The 24121-nt window shown below is 50.9% G+C and overlaps 2 protein-coding genes across 3 annotated transcripts; both read right to left on the bottom strand.

Moving 5' to 3' along the window:
* Positions 1 to 14621: 14621 nt before the first annotated feature.
* On the bottom strand, positions 14622 to 15776 carry LOC149325986 (uncharacterized). Its single transcript, XM_089564444.1, has 2 exons — positions 15626 to 15776; positions 14622 to 15073 (listed from the first exon to the last, which is right to left on the bottom strand). The coding sequence occupies exons 1-2, from the start codon at positions 15774 to 15776 to the stop codon at positions 14622 to 14624; spliced, it is 603 nt and encodes a 200-aa protein (XP_089420570.1).
* A 2091-nt stretch (positions 15777 to 17867) lies between these two features.
* On the bottom strand, positions 17868 to 23787 carry LOC149325985 (uncharacterized). 2 transcript variants are annotated; one of them, XM_089562682.1, is made up of 4 exons: positions 23312 to 23787; positions 23187 to 23228; positions 20980 to 21066; positions 17868 to 18109 (listed from the first exon to the last, which is right to left on the bottom strand). In XM_089562682.1, the coding sequence occupies exons 1-4, from the start codon at positions 23418 to 23420 to the stop codon at positions 18063 to 18065; spliced, it is 285 nt and encodes a 94-aa protein (XP_089418808.1). In that variant the 5' UTR covers positions 23421 to 23787; the 3' UTR covers positions 17868 to 18062. The 2 variants fall into 2 exon arrangements, with proteins under 2 accessions (XP_089418808.1, XP_089418807.1); XM_089562681.1 differs by lacking the exon at positions 17868 to 18109 and having other exon boundaries at positions 20793 to 21066.
* Between the last annotated feature and the right edge of the window lie 334 nt (positions 23788 to 24121).

Raw genomic sequence — 24121 nt, 5'->3', positions numbered from 1 at the left:
CAAAAGCAAAAGTACACAATCTGATCAACCCAAAAAGTCAAGTTCCTTCTTATGCAGGTGAATTGATGCCTCGCTAACACATTTTTCGGCACCGTATCTAGCAATTTGCCAGGCTTCAAAGATCTCGCGTGCCTTCGTGTCCTTCGCGCAGCCTATAATCTTCGTTTGCTTGAAAAGCGGCGTACAAAATACTTGTTTCTTCTTGTCATTGATCTTACAAGACTGGCAGTGTCTTGCTAAATGCTGCCCACCGTGCTGGCTCAAAGAGTTATTATGCTCCTGAAGGCGTTTATTAATGCAGCGCCCCGTCTGCCCTACATATACGGAACCACAGCTGAATGGGATCTCGTAGATAACTCCCATCTTACAGGCTACAAACTTAGGTCTGTGGTTGACTCCGCACCCTACTTTCTTTTGCAGGTTATTGTTAGTTAATCGGCATAAACGAGACAGTTTACATGGGGCGGAAAAGAACACGTTAACACCAAACTTCCCTCCCACCTTCTTCAAACCGTGCGAAGTCTTGTGCACATAAGGAAGGACTTCAAACTTCTTCCTCTCGCTTTCAGTGAGTTCTTGTTGGTTTTGCTTCAGCCGTAGGGTTTTCAGCAAAGATTCTGCAACAGCTTTCAGAAGAGAAGGAGGAAAACCCGCAGAGTAAAGCCGGTGTACTTGACTGGAAAAACTACGTTTCACCATGTGTGGGCATGACTTGACAAGCGAAGATCTTGAACATGAGGTTGCGATTCCCCTCTTTACGAGCTTTGAGTGGCAGGAATCATAAGGTAGAAGAGCCTAGAAGGCTAGAAGGTAGAAGGTAGAAGGCTCTTCTACCTTATGATTCCTGCCACTCAAAGCTCGTAAAAAGGGGAATCGCAACCTCATGTTTAAGATCTTCGCTTGTCAAGTCATGCCCACACATGGTGAAACGTAGTTTTTCCAGTCAAGTAGACCGGCTTTACTCTGCGGGTTTTCCTCCTTCTCTTCTGAAAGCTGTTGCAGAATCTTTGCTGAAAACCCTACGGCTGAAGCAAAACCAACAAGAACTCACTGAAAGCGAGAGGAAGAAGTTTGAAGTCCTTCCTTATGTGCACAAGACTTCGCATGGTTTGAAGAAGGTGGGAGGGAAATTTGGTGTTAACGTGTTCTTTTCAGCCCCATGTAAACTGTCTCGTTTATGCCGATTAACTAACAATAACCTGCAAAAGAAAGTAGGGTGCGGAGTCAACCACAGACCTAAGTTTGTAGCCTGTAAGATGGGAGTTATCTACGAGATCCCATTCAGCTGTGGTTCCGTATATGTAGGGCAGACGGGGCGCTGCATTAATAAACGCCTTCAGGAGCATAATAACCTAGCATAATAACCTCTTTGAGCCAGCACGGTGGGCAGCATTTAGCAAGGCACTGCCAGTCTTGTAAGATCAATGACAAGAAGAAACAAGTATTTTGTACGCCGCTTTTCAAGCAAACGAAGATTATAGGCTGCGCGAAGGACAAGAAGGCACGCGAGATCTTTGAAGCCTGGCAAATTGCTAGATACGGTGCGGAAAAATGTGTTAGCGAGGCATCAATTCACCTGTATAAGAAGGAACTTGACTTTTTGGGTTGATAAGATTGTGTACTTTTGCTTTTGGCGTTAAGTTTGGTTGCGCATGCGTTGCGCTTGAAGGAAGGTTGCTTTCGACCAATAAATCAGTTGTTAGTCTACGCTCGTCCTGTCTGCTTCTTTTCTGTGTCCTGTTTCCTGCATAGTTTTGTGTCTTCAGTACGATGTAGCAGCCTCCCACCGCTGCCACCAGTTTGTTACAGACGAGGTAGCATGGCCGTGTGGCGGAGAGGGAATGAGGGACGTCTGAGACGAGGCTGCTGGAAAAAGACAATTAGAGAGGACTTTATACAGGAATTGACATATTTACAAGTGAGCTGTATGAACGCTGCATGACGACAGCTCATCAGAAGACCATGATGACAAAGAGCTCCTCGGCCGTGCCACTGCCGGGGTTTTAAAGAGTTCCCTTCCCTAGGGTCCCTAGATGGGGGCCGGGCCTGCAGGGGAAGGAAGTTCTCACTGGCACCAATTACAGACAAACACGCACTCACTCCATCTCGAGAGAGATCACACCGCCGTCACGCGCTGGGAGAGGGGGGAACGATGCCATCACCGTAGCGCAGACGCCGGAATGTCCATGAGCGGCGTTCGCGCGCATTTCGAACGCGCGTTCACACTCGGTGTACGGGAAACGCTCGCTCAACCGGGCAGACGGACGCGGCTTCCGTGGCAATCCAGGCGCTCACCCAACGCGCGTCCCGGGGTTTGTCGGCGTTTCGCTGCTGCCATGTCGTTGTCTTCCCCACGACGAAGGCGAGACGTAACAGCAGGCAGGCAGAGGCAGGCAGGCAGGCAGGCAGAGGCAGGCAGAGGCAGGCAGGCAGAGGCAGGCAGAGGCAGGCAGAGGCAGGCAGGCAGGCAGGCAGAGGCAGGGATGCAGGCAGGCAGGCAGGCAGGCAGGCAGAGGCAGACAGGCAGGCAGGCAGGCAGACAGGCATGCAGAGGCAGGCAGAGGCAGGCAGAGACAGGCAGGCAGGCAGGCAGGCAGGCAGAGGCAAGCAGAGGCAGGCAGAGGTAGGCAAAGGCAGGCAGAGGCAGGCAGACGCAGGCAGAGGCAGGCAGGCAGGCAGGCAGAGGCAGGCAGAGGCAGGCAGAGGCAGGCAGGCAGGCAGGCAGAGGCAGGCAGAGGCAGGCAGGCAGGCAGGCAGGCAGGCAGAGGCAGGCAGAGGCAGGCAGGCAGGCAGGCAGAGGCAGGCAGGCAGCCTGGCATAGGCTGGCAGGCAGGCAGGCAGGGAGGCAGAGGCAGGCAGGAGGGCAGACGCAGGCAGGCAGGTAGGCAGAGGCAGGCAGGAAGGCAGGCAGAGGCAGGCAGGCAGGCAGGCAGGCAGAGGCAGGCAGAGGCAGGCAGAGGCAGGTAGGCAGAGGCAGGTAGGCAGAGGCAGGCAGAGGCAGGCAGAGGCAGGCAGAGGCAGGCAGGCAGGCAGAGGCAGGCAGAGGCGGGCAGGCAGAGGCAGGCAGGCAGAGGCAGGCAGGCAGAGGCAGGCAGAGGCAGGCAGGCAGAGGCAGGCAGGCAGAGGCAGGCAGGCAGAGGCAGGCAGAGGCAGGCAGGCAGAGGCAGGCAGAGGCAGGCAGGCAGGCAGAGGCAGGCAGAGGCAGGCAGGCAGAGGCAGGCAGAGGCAGGGAGAGGCAGGCAGGCAGAGGCAGGCAGGCAGAGGCAGGCGGGCAGAGGCAGGCAGATGCAGGCAGGCAGAGGTAGGCAGGCAGAGGCAGGCAGGCAGAGGCAGGCAGAGGCAGGCAGAGGCAGGCAGAGGCAGGCAGGCAGGCAGGCAGAGGCAGACAGGCAGGCAGGCAGGCAGGCAGAGGCAGGCAGAGGCAGGAAGGCAGGCAGGCAGAGGCAGGCAGAGGCAGGCAGGCAGGCAGAGGCAGGCAGGCAGGCAGAGGCAGGCAGGCAGGCAGAGGCAAGCAGGCAGGCAGAGGCAAGCAGAGGCAGGCAGAGGCAGGCAGGCAGGCAGGCAGGCAGACAAGCATGCAGAGGCAGGCATGCAGAGGCAGGCAGAGGCAGGCAGAGGCAGGCAGGCAGGCAGGCAGAGGCAGGCAGAGGCAGGCAGGCAGGCAGGCAGAGGCAGGCAGGCAGCCTGGCATAGGCTGGCAGGCAGGCAGGCAGGGAGGCTGAGGCAGGCAGGAGGGCAGACGCAGGCAGGCAGGTAGGCAGAGGCAGGCAGGAAGGCAGGCAGAGGCAGGCAGGCAGGCAGGCAGGCAGGCAAGCAGAGGCAGGCAGAGGCAGGTAGGCAGAGGCAGGTAGGCAGAGGCAGGCAGAGGCAGGCAGGCAGGCACAGGCAGGCAGAGGCAGGCAGGCAGAGGCAGGAAGGCAGAGGCAGGCAGAGGCAGGCAGGCAGAGGCAGGCAGGCAGAGGCAGGCAGGCAGAGGCAGGCAGGCAGAGGCAGGCAGAGGCAGGCAGAGGCAGGCAGAGGCAGGCAGAGGCAGGCAGGCAGGCAGAGGCAGGCAGAGGCAGGCAGGCAGAGGCAGGCAGAGGCAGGCAGAGGCAGGCAGAGGCAGGCAGGCAGGCAGAGGCAGGCAGGCAGGCAGAGGCAGGGAGGCAGGCAGGCAGGCAGAGGCAGGCAGGCAGGCAGGCAGACAGGCATGCAGAGGCAGGCAGAGGCAGGCAGAGGCAGGCAGAGACAGGCAGGCAGGCAGGCAGAGGCAGGCAGAGGTAGGCAGAGGCAGGCAGAGGCAGGCAGGCAGGCAGGCAGAGGCAGGCAGAGGCAGGCAGGCAGGCAGGCAGAGGCAGGCAGAGGCAGGCAGAGGCAGGCAGGCAGGCAGGCAGGCAGGCAGAGGCAGGCAAGCAGCCTGGCATAGGCTGGCAGGCAGGCAGGCAGGCAGGGAGGCAGAGGCAGGCAGGAGGGCAGACATAGGCAGGCAGGTAGGCAGAGGCAGGCAGGAAGGCAGGCAGAGGCAGGCAGGCAGGCAGGCAGAGGCAGGCAGGCAGGCAGGCAGGCAGAGGCAGGCAGAGGTAGGTAGGCAGAGGCAGGTAGGCAGAGGCAGGCAGAGGCAGGCAGGCAGGCAGAGGCAGGCAGAGGCGGGCAGGCAGAGGCAGGCAGGCAGAGGCAGGCAGAGGCAGGCAGGCAGAGGCAGGCAGGCAGAGGCAGGCAGGCAGAGGCAGGCAGAGGCAGGCAGGCAGAGGCAGGCAGAGGCAGGCAGAGGCAGGCAGAGGCAGGCAGGCAGGCAGAGGCAGGCAGAGGCAGGCAGGCAGAGGCAGGCAGAGGCAGGCAGGCAGAGGCGGGCAGGCAGAGGCAGGCGGGCAGAGGCAGGCAGAGGCAGGCAGGCAGAGGTAGGCAGGCAGAGGCAGGCAGGCAGAGGTAGGCAGGTAGAGGCAGGCAGAGGCAGGCAGTGGCAGGCAGACAGGCAGGCAGAGGCAGGCAGGCAGGCAGGCAGAGGCAGGCAGAGGCAGGAAGGCAGGCAGGCAGAGGCAGGCAGGCAGAGGCAGGCAGGCAGGCAGGCAGAGGCAGGCAGGCAGGCAGAGGCAAGCAGGCAGGCAGAGGCAAGCAGAGGCAGGCAGGCAGGCAGAGGCAGGCAGGCAGGCAGGCAGAGGCAGGCAGGCAGGCAGGCAGAGGCAGGCAGGCAGGCAGGCAGAGGCAGGCACGCAGGCAGAGGCAGGCAGGCAGGCAGGAAGGCAGTGTTACGTCTCGCCTTCGTTGTGGGGAAGACAACGACATGGCAGCAGCGAAACGCCGACAAACCCCGAGACGCGCGTTGGGTGAGCGCCTGGATTGCCACGCAAGCCGCGTCCGTCTGCCCGGTTGAGCGAGCGTTTCCCGTACACCGAGTGTGAACGCGCGTTCGAAATGCGCGCGAACGCCGCTCATGGACATTCCGGCGTCTGCGCTACGTGGATGGCATCGTTCCCCTCTCCCAGCGCGTGACGACGGAGTGATCTCTCGGGAGTGAGTGAGTGCGTGGGTCTGTGATTGATGCCAGTGAGAACTTCCTTCCGATGCAGGCCCGGCCCCCATCTAGGGACCCTAGGGAAGGGAACTCTTAAAAACCTCGGCAGCGGCACGGCCGAGGAGCTCTTTGTCTTTGAATGATCTCCTGATGAGCTGTCGTGATGCAGCGTTCCTGCAGCTCACTTGTAAATATGAAAATTGCTGTATAAAGTCCTCTTTCATTGTCTTTTTCCAGCAGCCTCGTCTCAGACGTCCCTCATTCTCTCTCCGGCACACGACCATGCTACCTCGTATGTAACAAACTGGTGGCAGCGGTGGGATGGTGCTACTTCATCCGTAACAAACTGGTGGCAGCGGTGGGATGCTGCTACCTCGTCCCTAACAGCAGGCAGGCAGGCAGGCAGAGGCAGGCAGAGGCAGAGGCAGATGCATGCAGGCAGAGGCAGGCAGAGGCAGGCAGGCAGAGCCAGGCAGAGGCAGGCAGGCAGGCAGGCAGGCAGGCAGGCAGACAAGCAGGCAGGTAGGTAATGAAAGCGCTCACGACTTTTTGCAGAAACTGCATGTCACGTATACGTCGCCTGTCGCCAAGGGTACACATATTGAGGTCTGCCAAGAGAGAATTATAGTCGTAGAAACGACGGCGATCAATATATCTTTCATAACATATGCGTATGAACTTACGCTGGACATTTTCAGTTTTCTTCCAATAGGCGACAGATACGCTACTCCAGGCTACTGACGCGGACTCAAGACGCGGTCACACAAGGGCACAGTATACGGTGCGTAGACATTCGTGCCGTAGAAGTTTTTTTGTTAGTCTAGAGATAAGACCAATACGCCTCAATGCGCGTAACACAATTGAACTTACATGCAGTCTAAAATCAAGCCTTGAATCAACAACAACACCAAGGTCTCGTACATGGGCCACACGAGAAATTTGACCCGCCAAAAGTGTGTAATCAAACGTAACTGTGTCGCGTTTCCTAGTAGAGACAGGACGGAAGTGTTCTTAATATTCAGCCTTAAGCGATTCATCAAACACCAGCTCTCAACGCTGTAATGTCAGCTTGCAATTGGCGGCAGTGCTCAATATCTCCAATATTACGGAATAATTTGAAATCCTCTGCGGAGAGCAAAATTCTCGAGTTCTTGACATGTAACGGCAAATCATTAATAAACACTAAAAACACCTAAGTTGGAGCCTTGAGGCACTCCCGAAGATGATAGAAATTCGTTGGACTTAAGCATAGAAAGTTGGGCTAGTTGGTTGCTAGTACTATTGTGAGACATTCCAGTGGCTAAAATGACAGGGACAAAGGAAGACGAGGCAGGGCGAACGCCAAACTTCAACCGAGGTTTATTTCACAAACAGCTATAATATACAAAAGGGGGCGCAAAGAACAGTGATCGGTGACAAGATAAACCCATAATCCTAAAAAAAGCAGAAGGCGCCTGTGCCATGCCACTCGTGTTAAAGTTAAATAGAAGGTGCGCCGATGTGGCAAACATGGCCGAGATGGTTGGTTCACCGCTTTCAACGGGCGTGGCAGATGAGTGCTGTGGTCCTGACCAGGAGACTTCGATGAAGGGGCCGACATTTCAGCAGGCAGATTTGCCGCCACGGCTGAAGCGTAGCTGCGAGATTCCGAGCAGTCAAAATGCGAGAACTCACTCTGGCTGACAGTACGAACAGACGCACTCAGGCCATTCAAAGCTTCACGCAGGAGCGCGTTTTCCGCCCGGAGCTGTCGCACCTCATCAGTTAACGCATCCATTCGACTAGCCATTTTTTGTAGCATTAAAACAACACTCGTGGAAGCACTGACGGAATCTGAGTTTTGAAAATCCAAGGAAGAGCGCTGCAATTCGGGGGGCGTTTCCGTGTCGCCGGATCCGCCGATAAGCTCTGCCGCCGAAGGATCACGCCGCTTCACGCAGTGAACACATTTGTACTTGCTGGCACCGGATTCCATGAGGATGTTGTATTCCTCGGCCTGTATGTTGATGCATTTGCAGTGAAAACGCTGACTGCAAGACGCGCACGGCAAAAACTGCTGCCTACCACGAATGGGCTGGGAGCAGCGCGCACATGCGTCCGCATCGGGCGCCATGTTGATGACGGTTTCGTCACCCACAGGGTGGTTTCGTGACCGACACTGATCCCTTCTTTGTTATAATTTTAAATATGCCATTCGGGCCCTTTGTAGAATCTTGGGAGGGGCTTGTATGGGATCGGTAGTGCTTGCGGGGTCATTAGTACCGCTAATTCTTTCTCAGCACCCCGCCGCTGCCGTCTTCAGTGGACCCCCCCCCCCCCCGCGGCAGGGGGCGGGGGGGTGCGCTCGAATTTCTTGGAACGATGCGCGCGCGCGAAGGCGCCGGGCCTTGCGGGTGTCCATCGCCCTTTGGGGCTGATTCGCTCCGGCTATCCGGGGAGCCCTCAGAGCCGCCGCACGCCGATCGCCTTTCGTCTTAACGGACACCAGCGGCGACACACACTCGCGACGAACGTCTGGTTCGAAAGGTCTGCAGACCTTCTGAATATTAAGCACTGCCGGACGGGACGGTGTCAGGCCACTGTTGACGAGGGAGGCAATAAAAATGACGAATAGACGGTGACAGCACGGCTAGCCGAGGAAGCGAAGGCCTGAGTTGAGTGTCGCGACTGACCGACGGCGGTGAGGCGCCGACTAAACAGCCTTGGGAAAGCTAAGTCACCTAGGAACGCGGGTCCAAGCTCGCACTGGCAGTTAAGGCCCGTTCACACTTGCCCAAAAATTCGGCGAGCGAAGCGGATTCGCTCGCTGCAAAAACAAGGACCTGTTCACACTTGTTCACGCGCGGGCAAGGCGGATCCGCCGCGTCGTTGCTGTTTCTCGCTTTTCCACACCGCGTCGCTGCTAGCGGCATACACAGATATAGTGAGAAAAGAGCATAAATTTACGCTGTCTACGTACGATAAGCGTATACATGCTTACGTACGTTAAACGCAGGCACATTCCCACTTTTAGCTCAGCGTGTGCTAGCACAGACGCCAAAATAAACTCAGCTGTACTGGCGCCATCTGGCTGTCAGGGCGGGAACCATTACTGTCAACAAACCGACTCTGCTGTTAAGCCTAGAAGCGGCGGACTCTTCACTATGAATAAAAAAAAGAAAGAAATTTATCACTTATACGTTTTCTTGGAGGCGAGATGAGAGGAAGCGAAATACCTGTGCCGCATTTCTGGCCAATGAACTCACTGAAAAAGGCAGCAACAACGAGAATTCAATCCGAAGCGGGGGTCTGGCTTCGAAGGGCGCCGCCATGTTTGTCGCCGCGCGGCGGAAATGGGTCCAGCCCGATCGTCTTCGCAGCGCCGCTTTCCGCGTCGCTCGGCGTCAAAAGCGGCCGAATCCGCTTCGCTCGCCGGATTTTTGGGCAAGTGTGACGGGACTTTACAGCGGTAACTGCCCGTTTAAGCCCGGTAATCACTAATTCCGGGACGACGCCAAGGTCGAGAGTCATCGGTGAAACGGATCGCACGTGCTGGCACGACTATGTGTTTGCATATGTTTTTACTTTTATTTTGCGAGGGAGAGAATGTTTTACCTCGCGCGTGATAGAACGAATGTGCGTTTGAGTTTGTTTTTGCTTTTATTTTGAGATGGAAAGGGTGATTTACCTTACGGAAGCTGAAGGGCTGGCGATGCTCTTGATGAACCAATCATGTTAAGAGTGTAACAAGATTGGATGCTACCGAATGTGGGCCGGGCTTTTAAGTCTTTAAAACCGGGCCCCGGAGCCGGAAAAAGGGTTCTGGGCTAAGGTCAGGTGCTCTGCATCTTCGGCTATGCTGAGTTGGGGCTTCCCCTAGTGTTAGCCAGTTCCACCTGTTCATTTTTTTTGTCTTTTTGCTGTTTAATGTGTCGCTAGTGCCGAAACTTGTATGTAATGGCAATTTCTGTACATAAACTTCAAGTATTCTCTTTATCCCAGCATCGTAACTCGTCGTAAGACCGTCTCTGACGGGGCACCCCTGGTGCAAGGAAGATATAGAGAACCTGGGAATTTACTGCTTCTGAGGAATTTAGGGGGGCAATCTATCGCCCCACACTCCCACTCCACGGATGCAGCGTTTCTGCTCGCTAACCGCGGAGGTTTTTATGCTCGAGGGAGCAAAGAGAGGGATGACAAAGCGTGAACGCTCATATGCTATTTATTACATTTCCAATTAATACAAACAGCGGGCCAGCTAGCTACAGAACATGAACGAAGCATTCCTCGGAAATAGAAGGCTATGTAAAAAAATGGCCTGGCTCAGCTTATGGTTAAGCCTAGGATGCGATGCATACCGCCGGGGTAGGCTGCGCGTCCGCAAGCGAGCGCACAAGTTGAGCCCCAGGTTTCACAGCTGTTGTGACGTCATATCACGTGGTGCGCCGATGTAGGTCAAGTGGTAGCTACGCGGCCGCGCGCGGCGCAGCAAGGAAGCGCTCGGTTGTGCGGCTAGTATGCTTCGCATAAAAGGACTTGCGATCTTACCGGCTGGGGGTGACTTCGGAGTTATCGGCACCGACTATGGCGGCCGTGTCTTCCAGCGCGCTCCGCATTCTTGGAGCAAAGCCCTCCCCAAGCATTTTCTAGGGAAGGCGACGAGAGGTCGCATTTCCAGCGCTTGCTTCGCTGCCTGGAACCAGAAGTCCAGCGACTAGGTATGTCGGATCTTCCGTGCGCCTGCCGCGGAAGGGCATGAGAGCGTGCAGCTGCAACCACTCACGGCGCACGCCGGATCCCGAAGAGGCTCTAACCGGCTCCACGGAGTTCCGCGTAGCCTTCGAGATCGCACCTCCGTCGCTGCTTCCGCTTTCCCCATGAGGAAGATTTCCCTCTCGCGCAGCCGGTGCTCTCCTGACGCACGATGTTGAAGACGGTAGGCCGCGTCGAAACGAAGGGAGAAAGAGGTTTTCCAGACTTGACACCCACGTGAGAAGTGCCGAATGAAGAGCTACATCTCTATGCTCAGTGTTGGAAAGTGCGAGACGAAAGCCTGAATTTTTTGTCAAGGGAAAAAACGCTGCCATTGACACTAACCGGTGAAAATCAAAGTGTACGTGTGCCTATAGACGACGGAAAGTAGCCGGGAAGAATCTTCTCAAGAATCAATGACAAAAAAATTGGTTGGGTTATAAGTACAGTCGGGGACAAAAGTCTCCGGACCACGTGTTCCTCAAAACGAAGCTTATAGCTCTCTATCAGACAGCGGCTGGAGACAACACTTGTGTCGATGAAAGAACAAAAATTTAACTTTCACCTCCACAAGTGTGGTTTCCAGCTGCCGAATAATAGCGGAGCATTCGGCTTCGTTAGAGGAACACGTGGTCGAGAGACTTTTGTCCCCGACTGTACATTGCAGCAACATTAAAGCCTACTGGCTGCCGCGCAAAGGAGGAGTATATTGCAGGTCATTACGAGTTTCTTTCACAATAAGGAAATAGACGACCTTTTTTTAATTTCATGAAGAGCAGAAATATGATTCCACCGGCTGTCAAAAAATTCAGGGGGCACTTTGACTGTCTAAAGTGCGTGACACCAATGTGACATTGGTGACGTCACCACTGTATGACGTCACACATAATTGATGACGAACTAATGACAAATTACCAATTAATGACTGTTTACTGATTAATCACTCAGCACTAATTGACTGCTAATTAATGACGCTTAAGCTTCGCCTTTAAAAGTGGAACAAGACAGCGTGTTGTAGCGCTTCCAGGGAGTCCACGGAACGCCACCATCCGTTCGGCGCGATGCCTTGCCCTCCTTTGAACGCAACTCTTTTTGAGGAAAGGAAATGGCGCTGTAATTCTCAGTCATCCCGGTGGACACCTTAACCACACCGTACAGGAAGGGAGGAAGTGGGGATAAAGAAAAAAGAGAAAGAGGGGCCGTAATGAAGCAACTGAAAATTGTATTTGAGGAAAAGAAATTACGCAGTAACGGTCTCACATATTTCGGTGGACGCCCGTCAAACACACGGCTGCCGACACGGATTGCTAACGGCAGCATGAGGGATTAAAGGCTGTCGCCTTAAAATTGAATCCCTCGTTCAGTCCCCTGCTGGCATCGCCAAGGTCTTAGAGGGCATTGCGTGTGGCCTAGAGCGTCGATTTGCGTCTGCTCTTCCTTCTCCAGCTATATTCGCATGCACCCCAAGAGGTCTGTATGCCTGAGCTATCGCAAACTGTTCTGCACCTATACCCAGCGGCTCCTGGCCCCGATGAGGTCACTTTATCTACGATTAAAATTTTATTCAATGAATCATCTCAAGACCTAATGGCCCTGGTTAACCATTGCATTAAAGGCCCTTGGATACCACCCACACGCAGCAGTGTCAAAGCAGTGACGTTGGCCACGACAGGGCTGCAATGCATCCATACTCACGAGCGCCGCTTGTGCATCTGCTGCTGCTGCTTATCCTGGGCCAGCCTACCGGGTCAACCCTACTCTCTGGATGGGCCCAAGATGAGCGTCTGGGAGAGCGATGCTGCAACCTACTTCGCGGAGACGTTCGACACCTACTGCCTCCCTACAGATTGGCCGCATTACCCTTCACCTTTAATTCTGGAAGCCACTGTGCAGTTCGTCGAGCAACATGGGGCGACGTCACCTATCCGGCTGCTTGAAAAGGGCGTCATTCCTGCTGACGCAATGAGCCACGCCACTGCTGCTATGCATCCGTACTCACGAATGCCTCTTGTAGAGTTTAGTGACCTTGAACTTAAGTGTTATCGCGACAGTAATGTTTGCCTCTTTGCGGTGTCGTGGCCTCCTTGTGTAGTAGTGGATTGCGAGAAGTATTCAGCAAAGCGGAAAGTTGGGCAAGTTGGATAACTTTCATGAACGTTATCCAACTTGCCCAACTTTCCGCTTTGCTGAATGTTATTTCTAGTTCATTGGGCCCTTTTTCTTTCAATAACCTTAACTTCAATGACCCTGCTGCAATCGTGGCACTCATCCCTGTGTGTATCTGTAAGGCTAGGATGGTTTCTTGGCACCTTCGATATGGACTGTGTCCACCCGACGTTCAGGCTGTCTTCGTATTTCTGGAGCCATCAGCGGGTCACCGCAGAAGGTTATGCAGACTCTTGAGGTCTCAGTGATGGCGGCAGGCCCGTTTCTTCAAGGATAAACTTCGAGTCGTGTGCGGCCAAACTGAGAAGGACAGGAACTTCAGGAGCTGGTGCGCAACTTCATCCAACATCACGGAGTTGCTGTGGAATTCTTCAATTCCAACGCTACCACGAGGAAAAAAAGGACACACAATGCAAGAGGGAACGTCGTCATCCTAGGCGAGACGGACATCCCAGGCGAGCACAGAGATGTACTCAGACTCGGCCCGAAATTCGGCTTTGAGACCGTCCTTAAGCCTGCGGAAAAATTGGCAGCAGCAAAGTCGGTATCCCGTCTTGCCCGTGTCGACATTCGAGCAGGGTGCGTTGAGGAGTGCGTCGGTGTCCTCGAAAAGACGCTAGGCCGACAAAGGAAGGTAAAGTGCACCAGCCCTCTCTTTGACTTCCTTGTCTCGAAGAATTTGAGTGTAGTTTGCGCTGATAAGGAAGGGTGTTTCGTGGTGATGCCGGATATCACTTTTGGAGAAAAGGCTGCAGCTGCCATCAATAAGAACTTCAAAAGAATTGACTTCAAGAGCAAGGAGGTTCAAGAACACGCAGTTTCGTTATTGTTAGGTCACAATTTGGAGAAGCTGGCGAGTTCCGTGAAGAAGTCAGACGGGGGGCAGTTAGCGGTATTTTTCACTGCAAAGACGCACAAAACCGGCATGCCCTTTCGTTCCATTGTGTCAGAGCGTCATACTTGGCAGCGCTTGGTCGCCCTATACCTGCAAGAACATCTCACGTCGTTGGTTGTCCAGGATCCCTTCGTGATACCTAATTCGGACGCTGTGGTCAACCTTCTGAGAACCATGAACCTTGGACAGTGTGGTGTTTTTAGCATAGACGTTGAAGATTTGTATTATTCGATGCCTCATGAAGGATTAATGGAAAGTGTTAAAGTGTGTATCACGGATGACAATGATGAAGTCGCCTTTATGGGCAGATGCGGTGTTTCAGTAGAGTCCTTCATGGAAATTCTTTCTATCTTCCCTCAACTGTCATCGGATGGGAAGGAGGCTTGTTCATTCAACGTACAGGTGTTTGCATCGGTTCGTGCGTAGCCCCCATACTTAGTAACATTTTCCTCGCACAGGTGGACCGAAACATTGAACTTAATTCACCAGGTTTGGTTAAAAAAATTTGCAGATATGTTGATGACTACCTTGTGTTTTCATATCAGTGTGATCTAGCTCATAGCATACCTGTCATTTTGAACGTTTTTAAAGAATGCAGCTCAGGTTTGAATTTCACCGTTGAATCACCCAAAGAAGGGGTGCTACAGTTCTTAGCCTTGTCGTTGTCCATGTGCAAGGATCACATTTGCTGGACTTACAGCCCCCGTTCTGCCAAGGCCCTTCTTAATTTTGCTTCGGGACACTCAAAAATCGTGAAGAATGGTATCGCGACGTCCTGCATTAAGGCAGCCATCACCGTCTCTGCACAGAGCGTCTCTGCACAGGTGAACAGGCTCAACTCAAGCAGCACACCAACAATGGACCGACGCTGGCATAATGCTGGTCAAAACCGGCTCGAAAGTCGTACCGACGTCGGCATTGGGGCAAAAAGTTACTTTTTCCAACCTTGGCCTGATGTTCGGACCAACACTGAACCGACATTCATGCCACTATCAGACCACTGTTCAGCCGCTCTACCAACACTGAACCGACATTCATGCCACTCTCAGACCACTGTTCAGCCGCTCTACCAACACTGAACCGACATTCACGCCGCTATTGTACCCACTTTCAGCCACTCTACCAACACTGAACCGACATTCATGCCACTATCAGACCACTGTTCAGCCGCTCTACCAACACTGAACCGACATTCATGCCGCTATTGTACCCACTTTCAGCCGCTCTACCAACACCGGCTTGACATACCACAATTAGGCCACTGTTCAGCCTTTCTGCTAACGCTTGCCCGAAGTTTATGCCATTGCATTTCCAGTTCAGCGAATATTCACATTCCAGTTAATGTTCGCATTGGGAAAGCCATGGGTTTTGGCATTGCAAAGCTGCAATCGTCTCTTCTATACACATGCACAACAAAATGAGGCAACGAAAGAATCCAACTGAGAAACAATTTATTAAATAATTAGGCACCGTGGCTGGGGACGCGCGGTTGCGCGAGTCCTGCGAGGCAGCGAGGGCCGCGCAGGAGGCGGGACCTTGGGAAGGAGCCAGGGCCGCGCGGGAGGAGGATTTCTGGGAGGTGGGGGCCGCTTGGGGAAGGGAGGGCACTGTGCTGGGGGCTGAAGCACAGGGGCTCGCAGTGGTTGCCAGGCCGGCAGCGGTACTTGGCAGAAACGCTTCGGCAAAACGCCTTTTGCGTCCGCCGCCACGGTCCACCGAACCTGGCAACCACTTCCTAATAAACCCCTGCGCTTCCACCACATCCGCCCCCGTCTTCTCACAGATGGCATCTGCATAAGATAAGCGTTCATTTTAGGCCAGCAGAAAAAGTTTGCTCGTTAACAGAAATCAAGATTATTTCAGCAACAGAGAAAACAGAAAAGGCCACAAGTACATGTTAACTCAAAGTGCGTGCCAAAATGAAAGGACTACAGTATCCAAATACAACTTGAGGAGAAAATCCACCTGAAAGCTCTTCTAACCAACTGTATAAAGCTGCTGCGACATCACGGTCGACCACTTTGCACTACTAACATATGGGAGCACAAATGGCTGGCAGATACAAGGCACGACTACGATCCATGACAAGAGATGGATGTGACTGATGGGAGGGCTTTCTTTGAAAGGCATCTGCTGACTCATATATCTTCAGATGCACATGGAAGAAAACTGCAGATGACTACCCCCATAAAAACAGTAACAAAATATTCACCTGTAATGAAAAAGAAAACTGGTAAAGTATCAACTGAAAAGAAGAAAAGAAAACAAAGCGCAGCAGAACCTGGTGCATGTTCTTCCACTCATCTTTTAAAATTCAGTTAAAAGCTACTGCAACAACATACCTGTTGCCACCTTGCATAACTTCAGGGCAATAAATGACCACTTGCCCTTGCGGCCATGGAGGCTGTACATCCTCTGTACAGCCACCCCCATGACGGCGGTCATTATGTTGGAGCCAACCTCCCTCAGGCCCTTGCCCCCCAGGCGGACCATCTGCTTTCGCTGAAAAGAAACACCACAGGTGCACAAGCTATTAGGCACAAACATCAATTATAATTTCATTTAGTTTAGCAGAATCGAATAGCTAAGACAATTGTGTGACTACCTGTCAACAGCCCATGAGAGTACCTACAATCATAATGCATAATTTCTGTATGATACAATAGCTTGACTAGTTGCTACCAGCAGAAAGCACCACCACCAATATGGACATTCTTTTTTTTCCCAGTTTACTAAGAGCAGGGAAACTTTAGCGATTAAGCAAAGGTGGCCAACTCCTACCCATTATGTTTTGTTTGCATCTTGGACATTATTATATTATAACTATAATGCTTTTTGCAGATATCTATGTGCTGGATGTGTTTTCTCTGCACAGCCGTTACTCAGGCTATGATGAGGGACACCATAGTGGAGGGCTCCGGAAGTTTCGACCACGTGGGGTCTTTAACATGCGCCACTGACATCACACTGCACACGGGCGCCTTGCTTTTCGCCTCCATGGAAAACTGGCCATCACGGCTGGGTTTGAACCTGAGTCTTTGGGTTCAGCAGTCGAGTGCCCTAACCACTGAGCCACCATGGCGGGGCTCACTACCCTGAAATTGAGCAGTCTAATTAATGCTATACAAAGGGCGCTTATTTAAATCCCCAAGCACCTGAGTAAAGCTGCGTGCTTAGCAACCACATTTAATTAAACGATGTTGCTTGTTTTTGGCAGCAGATTAAGTAATGAAATGTGCATAATGTGAGCAAAAGACAGGGAAGAGGTGGGTTAAAGCTGCCCCATTATTTGGGAAACCTAGCCGAAATTAAAGACGCGCTGAGAGAGGACCAACTTCCAGCTGTGTTCACAGCAGTTCATGCAACAGTATATTAACCGAAAGCACAGCTTCCTGTAAAACAGACCTTACAACATCCTTAATGTTAGCTACAAAGTCCACTGCTGAACTAAATTAAAACAGCACAACAATAAATGACAAATGTAAGGAAAATGAGGGGCTCGTTATGAGACACATACGAAGAAAGGCAGCCACAGGCAACAAAAGCATAGGGGATTTTTTTTGCTGTTGATCGATGTAAAAACAATAATGTAATCACAGAAATATTTGACTGAGAAAAAAAATTTGTTGGAACCAAGTCTGTTATGCAACGACCGGCCACCGGCAGAGCTCTGGAAAACTACATCGAATGACATTGAGTGACACCATCTGAGAGCAACTGCCCCAAAAAAGCCTGTGACTGCACCGCCAAATACCAAGCTACTACAAGGTGTGACAGGTGCAATGCTTCGCACAGAACCAGCATCAGTAGCTTGGTTTGCTGTTTAGCGCTCCTTCTCGCCTAAACGCTCTGATGCGACAGCAGTCTCGCAGGTGGCATTTTCTTTGCATTGCGTGGCTGAAACATGATGTGACAACTGGCACTTGCCGTAAGCAATATTGCGAGCGCCACATGTTCAGCACTGCTACTGAGCCCAACAAATTGATAGGAGCCAAAGAGCAGATAAAGAGAGTCCCCTAACAGCTGTCCCGACACGTGATGCAGTTTTTGCAAGCTCTGCTACCGGCTGGGCATTGCGTACCACTTTTGCTTCCAACAATAAATCTCACCACACAAGGAATCGACAGGGCGTTCCAGTGAACACTCTCAAAAATTCCTAAAGTGCAAGTTCGATATGGGAAAACAATTTTTTTTTGGAGGAACGATCTCTCAGCAGTGGTGGACATAATTTACTGCATAACTGTGCGTGTGTACCTGCAAATATTTCTTCTATTTTGAACTCCCTATTCTTAGGAATTCCTGAAAATGTTCACTGAAACAGCCAGTGTGTATATCAGCAAGCAACTTTCATGAACAAGACATTTACATTAACAAAACACACTGTGACAGCACACTACAGCACAACAGTAGGAATTATATCTATGAAGAGCATGTTATGCATGTTATTCACAGAGCACGGCATGCAAATACTCTTGGAGCTCAAGATTTCTTCACAAACCTCGGAATTACATTATGCATGCAATTCGTTAGCAGGCATTCATTTTTTCCAGACACGAATTATCAGAAACATTAAATCACCAGTCCAGCAGCCACGCTGTCGTCCTGGACGGCAGCTTCCACAGTGTCCAACTCCTCGGGGGAGAATGCGGGCAGTGCAAGGGTGGGAGGCGGTGGCGAGGGGGACACTGGCCGAGTCCTCTGCTCCAGCTGCCGGTCCGACCGCAGCAGCACGTGATCCTCCAGCCTTTGTAACCGCTGCATTAAGTCGCGCTGCTGCTGTCAGACCTCCAGCACCAGGCACATCAGCTTCAGCAGGGTAGCTGAAACTGAAGCAATCAACAATTTCAGTGAGAGCAGGGTTAACCTGGGCGCAATAATATCATTTGCGCACTGAGGTACAATAAAGAACAGTATGAGGCTAACAGTAGGCAGCAACAAACTCTGTACTATGCTCCTAAACTTCCACCAGTTTTTATCCTCCAGGACACTTCTAATTCATGTTCTATTCCTTGCTAGCCTAATTTAAATGCCATAAATGTCACCATGCACTGACAAACACCTAGGTGAAATGGAGCTGCTCTATGTGTGATAGCTAACACAGAACCTGCAGCCTTGTTGTGTAAAGGACTTCTCAGTCTATGAGCTTCGCCAATTTTTACATTGCTTCACGGGCATTTCCACTGCTATTGCACCATGGCAGAGATGGCAGCAGTTAGTCGCAAATGGATTCTTCCAGTGTCATGAGAAGCATGTGCTAATAGAAGCGAGAAAGCAGAGCAGGCCTGTGCCCTTAATATAGCATTGCACCATTTGGAAAGTATTGCTCACGGCAAAACCCACATTGGCCAAAATGCTGGAGGTAGACATCTGTTCTAACTGCAAGTGTCGGCAGGGATCAATGCATTAAAACTGCAACAACGATAGCCCTTATGGAATTATAGCCCTTAGCTGACAGGCGAAATGCAACAAAAAGGTGTACCAAATGTTTCTTGCTAGGCACAGGAGGTGCCAAACCGTTGAGACATAAAACAAGGTCACATTTATCTCTTACCACGCATCCATTTTGCTGCAGGCAAGACAAGACTAGGAGCCAGCTGATGTGCTCCACAAGGCAGTTAGGCTGTTCAGTTCTTTCCTAAGCAAGAGGTCCTCCTTCAGAGCATGCCACTATTATTGGCTGCTTATCTCCATCAGCACCCTTTATGGGAGCTTTGTGATAGCGCAATTAATTTTTTTTCAGCACATTTCGCTGCATCCAAGGCACTGCATTGACTTCCAACCAGTAAACTTTTAAAATACTTTGAAAGACAATGAAAAATTACAATATGGGCCTTGCTGACCAACCGCGACCAAGCGACCAAATTATGCTGGTAAGGAAACAAATGCACAGAACATGGGATTACTGTGTAGAGTGCAATTCGTAGGAGTGGCTTCCTGGTGGTGATGTAGGCCGAGAGAGGCAACAGAAATGCCAGGATCCAAAAGAACCCAACAAAAGCACAACATACAGCTCTTGGGAAGGGCACACAACAACCACTCCACTATGAATCACAAGAGGAGAAAGCAATGGAAGTACTAGGTTGTAAATTCCAGTACCACTTCAGTTCAATACAATCGTTTTTGAGAAATACATGTGATGATTTTCAGAGTGACCCCTTTCAAAGCACATAGTTTGAAACTAGAAATGTGCTCCTAGCACCGTTTCAAGAGCCACTGAGGAGAACTCCGTGCAAATATCTTCCAGAATAAATATATTCTCTAGGTCTTTCTGGGCCTGTTGACTGCTGCTCGGCAGCAGCAGGTACAGTGAGAAATTTAAAATTTGCTCTGTTTTTCTTTAAAGGGCCCGTGCCCACCCCAGCGCAGCAGACACTCTCTACCTCTCTTTGAGCGAGCCTCCTCTCCTTCCATTCCCTCCTCGAAATTCTTCTCTCCCGCTCCTCGTCGAGTAGGCTCGGCAAGGCAAAATCACCCCTTCCTTCTCCGGTGTAAGCCGGAGGCGTGGTGTCTGTGGAGTGCGTCACAGGGCGACGTCATGGCCCCGCCTTCAACAGAATTCTTTTCTTGGTTTTTGCATTTTCTCCGCACACTGAACGATCGAGAGGCGCGATCGGCTCGACCACCTAGACTTGTTAGCGAGCGCATCCTTTCATACATCTGTGTGTCATTCCCAGTTAACGAGCCACCTTTTCATTTTCTTTTAGGCTTCCCCACCGTTTCACGAGCGGAGGGGCGGAAGTCGGTTGTGTTCGAAACACACGGCGAAGCGCGGACCCGGCAACCGCCCGTTTGCTTTTCTCCATGCGTGTTTATGTTCTGTGTGTTTGTGTCTTTTCTCCGCTCCAAAGCATATGTCATTCAATGGAGTCAAGGCATACGAAAGATGCACGAAAGATAAGCGGTGTGTGTGCGGAGCGGTCAAGTGGGCGAGCGAGGAAAAGGCTCTGCTGCACTACTAATTAAAACCTTGTTTTGGGGGGCTCGCATAGAAGAAAAGAAACTGAGAAGGGAGCGCGCACGCAGAGTGTCTCGTGACGTGATCACGGCGGGGGGGGGGGAGGGGGGGGCGAACCAACTCCCTCAGTTTTACTATTTTTTTACTTTTTATGGCTAGGGTTCAAGGCTGTCGCCGCACGCTCCCTCCGCAGTTTTTTTTTTGTTCCTTCATGCGGGTTTGTAGGCATGAGCCAGAACAGAAGGCGCTGCGGAAAGCCTTGTGCAGACGACGCGACGCCAAGGCTACGCCCAACCTTCTCCCGTCAGTCAGAACGATGCACCAATGGAGTGCCTTTAGCGAAAGTAGCCCCCCTTGACGTCAGCGGGGTGCAGAGTAGTGGGCCGGGCCCGTTTTTGAAGGAAGGAAAGAACGAACGGGCTTTGATTTGAATTTTCGCAGCTTTTCGGGGCGCGCATGGCTCTAGTATTTTGCAGAGGTTATCTTCGATGCCTCATCTATGCAGTGGGCTTGTTTTTCAAAAATGTCCGGACTCTGGGCAGTGGCCCTTTAAGGCAAAGCAGATCTAGCTTCTATATTTTGTTGTGTCACTTGATACTAGACAAAATAGGAGTGTAATTAAAAGAAAGGAACACAGTGAAAAGACGGGACAAGCAGCATTTGTTCTGTCCTCTCACTGTGTCCCCATGTTTGGCTTGCATTTCTCTTTTTGCACAAAAGTAAACAAAGTGAAAATCTCACCATCAACAGTCCCAGCTGTCGACCCCTCCAGCTTGCTGGGTGGCGCACTGTTTTCGTTCACGCTCTCCCCAGCGTGATTCAGTGGGGCTGGAGATGAACATGCGTCATTGATGGCAATCCAGGAAGTACAGAACACACTACTGTGTACAACCACAATGTCACATTTCTATCCTAATTGAATGCAGAAATGCTACTTCAGGATATTTTTGGAGAAGGGACAGAACAGTTGCATGGCCAGGCTATTTTGCATACAGGTGATCTTTTTAAAACACAATAGACACAAAATTACGAAGTTCAGAAACAAATTCCTGGTTATATAGAGATCCCCCCAGGCAATAGTAACACTTCCTTTGGCCGAAAAGGTATTTTAATTTGGTTTCAATCACAGGCTGTACAAAGACTTCATAATTCAAAACCCATCAAAACCGACACCTCCATGACAAGTAGTTGACGTGACAAACAATGTCACATCATGCAGATACCTATGACACATAAAAGAACGTTGTGATCCGACTGCGGCGGCGCGTTTCGATGGAGGCGAAACGCAAGAGGTGCCCGTGTGCTGTGCGATGTCAGTGCACGTTAAAGATCCCCAGTCGGCTGAAATTATCCCAGGGCGCTACGGCACCTCTTTCTTCCTTTCTTCTCACACTCCCTCCTTTATCCCTTCTCTTATGAATGTCCACCGAAATGCGAGAGAATTACTGCACCACTTTCTTTCCTGAAAAATCAGTTTTCAATTCTTTAAATATGTGTCTATAGTACTTCAATAATTACATTTCTCATGCACCAGCATGGTGCATTGGTACCGTATTTTCCGGTGTATAAGACGCGGCTTTTTTTCAAAAATCTTGCTGGTGCGCCCTATACAAGGGTGCGTCTTATATGCGAATTTTTCGTTTTTTTAGAGAGTTCAGAAATTACTCAGGTTCATGTTCAAGCCTTTTTTACCGAAAAAATATCACTAGCAATGAAGCGGTTGTAACACGGTTAATACTTCAATACGGGGACCACCTTGCGCAACTTTTTTTAGGTGAATTTTATCATGAAACGACGGGGATGACGACTTCCGGGATCACAAACACACCACCGTTTCGGAGGCCCCAAGCAAAAGTAATGTGAAATGCCAAAAGATGACGACAATCACGCTTCTCGCCATTGTCAAGACAAGCCAGGACAAGCCGGCGTTCTTTTTTCAGCCACCCTTTGCCACTTTGTTTGCTCCATGTACGTAGTGCGAAGAGAATATTTCAGTCGCGTTGCCACCAGAAATGGGCGAACTTTTTGATAACGCATCCGAAGGTGAAGACTTCCAAGGTTCTAAGTAGAAATAAAATGTTCTTATGGACATGTGGGAGAGTTTTTCGTTTTTCTTTCTTTTTTTCCAAAACGTGGGCAGGAATGGCGTGAGTGTTGCCTTTTTCGACCACTTAGCGTTGCTTAAGAATTTCTCACAAGTACGGTGAATTTCGTGATGGTCGCGCAAGCGTGTTTAATTGATCCTCACTAGCCCAACTGGGAAAACTGGGGTGCGTCTTATATAAGGGTGCGTCTTATATAGCAACTTTTTCAATTACAGCCTGCATATATGGCGGGTGCGTCTTATACACTGGAAAATACGGTACATTTAAGGACACAAAAGAAACTGTCATGGCGAAACCAAAAACAGAGAGCGGAATATATGTCATGTGAATAGAAACCTGTTCGCACTACTGTTAACGTGGGTAAGAGAGTTTGCCACGAAATGGTTACTGGCAGAATCACTGCTGATCTGAGAGCAGGGCAAATGTAAAAAGCTGATGCCAAGTCTGAGCACGTTCCATTTCTCTGCAAGTGCAATTAGCTACGGTGGAGTTTTTTTCCCAGATTTTGCAAGCATATTACCATAAATCCCCAATCAAAACTAACACAATGTCGGCCTTACATTAAATAGAAATGAGAAATGGTGTTTTAGTTTTAAGGCGGTTAACATCCAAAGGCGACTCAGGCTATGAGGGACGCCGTAGTGAAGGGCTCCGGAAATTTCGACCACCTGGGGTTCTTCAACGTGCACTGACATCGCACAGCACACGGGCCTCTAGAATTTCGCCTCCATCAAAATTCGACCGCCTTGGCCGGGATCGAACCCGCGTCTTTCGGGTCAGCAGCCGAGCGCCGTAACCACTGAGCCACCGCGGCGGCTTAACAAATGAGAATTCATGTCTTACGTGGTGACGGCAGCTGTACAACATCGTTGTGGCCCTCATTTCCTAAAAAAGAATTGCACATGAACGTCTTGTTGAGTATGCAAAATAATTTCTCATCAATAAAGAAATATGAGAATTTCAATTACCAGAAACTGCCGAGCTTTCTAGGGCTGAAGTGAACTCGTAGCGCCGCACCTTTTTTTCGGCGCTCTTGTAGGATCCTGCAAACATTCTCAATATCTCGACAAAAACCATGTCATCTCCAAGCAACCGTACGGATTTCAAAAAAACAAAACAACTGAGGCCGCCTTACTGGAAATCAAAGAAAAGCTAATTGAAAACATAGAAAATAAACTGCTAACAGTTGGCATATTCCTTGATATGAGGAAAGCGTTTGACTCGGTTAACCATAAGATATTGCTTGAAAAAATGCAGTGTTATGGAATACGCGGCGTTCCTTTAACCTTATTTGCTAGCTACCTTGACAACCGATCTCAAACAACTATCATTAACGGTATTTCATCTGGGATCGGTCAGATTGTGTCTGGTGTGCCACAGGGCTCCGTTCTAGGACCAACGTTGTTCTTATTATATATTAATGATATCGTCAACCTTCATCCAGCAGACATTATAATCTATGCAGACGATACTAACGTATTTTTTTCAGGGCAAGATAGTAATATTTTGCAAGCAGCCTCCAATAGTTCGTTATCCCAATTGTCTGTTTGGTTAAAATCAAATAGGTTAGAACTTAATGTCAGGAAAACAAAGTACATACTGTTTAGAGCCAAAAATAAGGAAGTTCTGAACAACTTCCAAATTCACTTCGAGCAAGCTCCTATAACTCATGTCAGCTCTACAATGTTCCTTGGAGTCATTTTTGAAGAACATTTACTCTGGACAGATCGTGTAAACTACGTTTGCACTAAAATATGTCGCTCTGTTGGTATCCTAAA

This window comes from Amblyomma mixtum, chromosome 10 (assembly GCF_055824585.1).
Source record: "Amblyomma mixtum isolate Tamu chromosome 10, ASM5582458v1, whole genome shotgun sequence".
NCBI classification, from domain to species: domain Eukaryota; kingdom Metazoa; phylum Arthropoda; class Arachnida; order Ixodida; family Ixodidae; genus Amblyomma; species Amblyomma mixtum.
The sequence above is the reverse complement of the archived record's forward strand: the minus strand, read 5'-3'. Positions and strand labels throughout refer to the sequence as shown.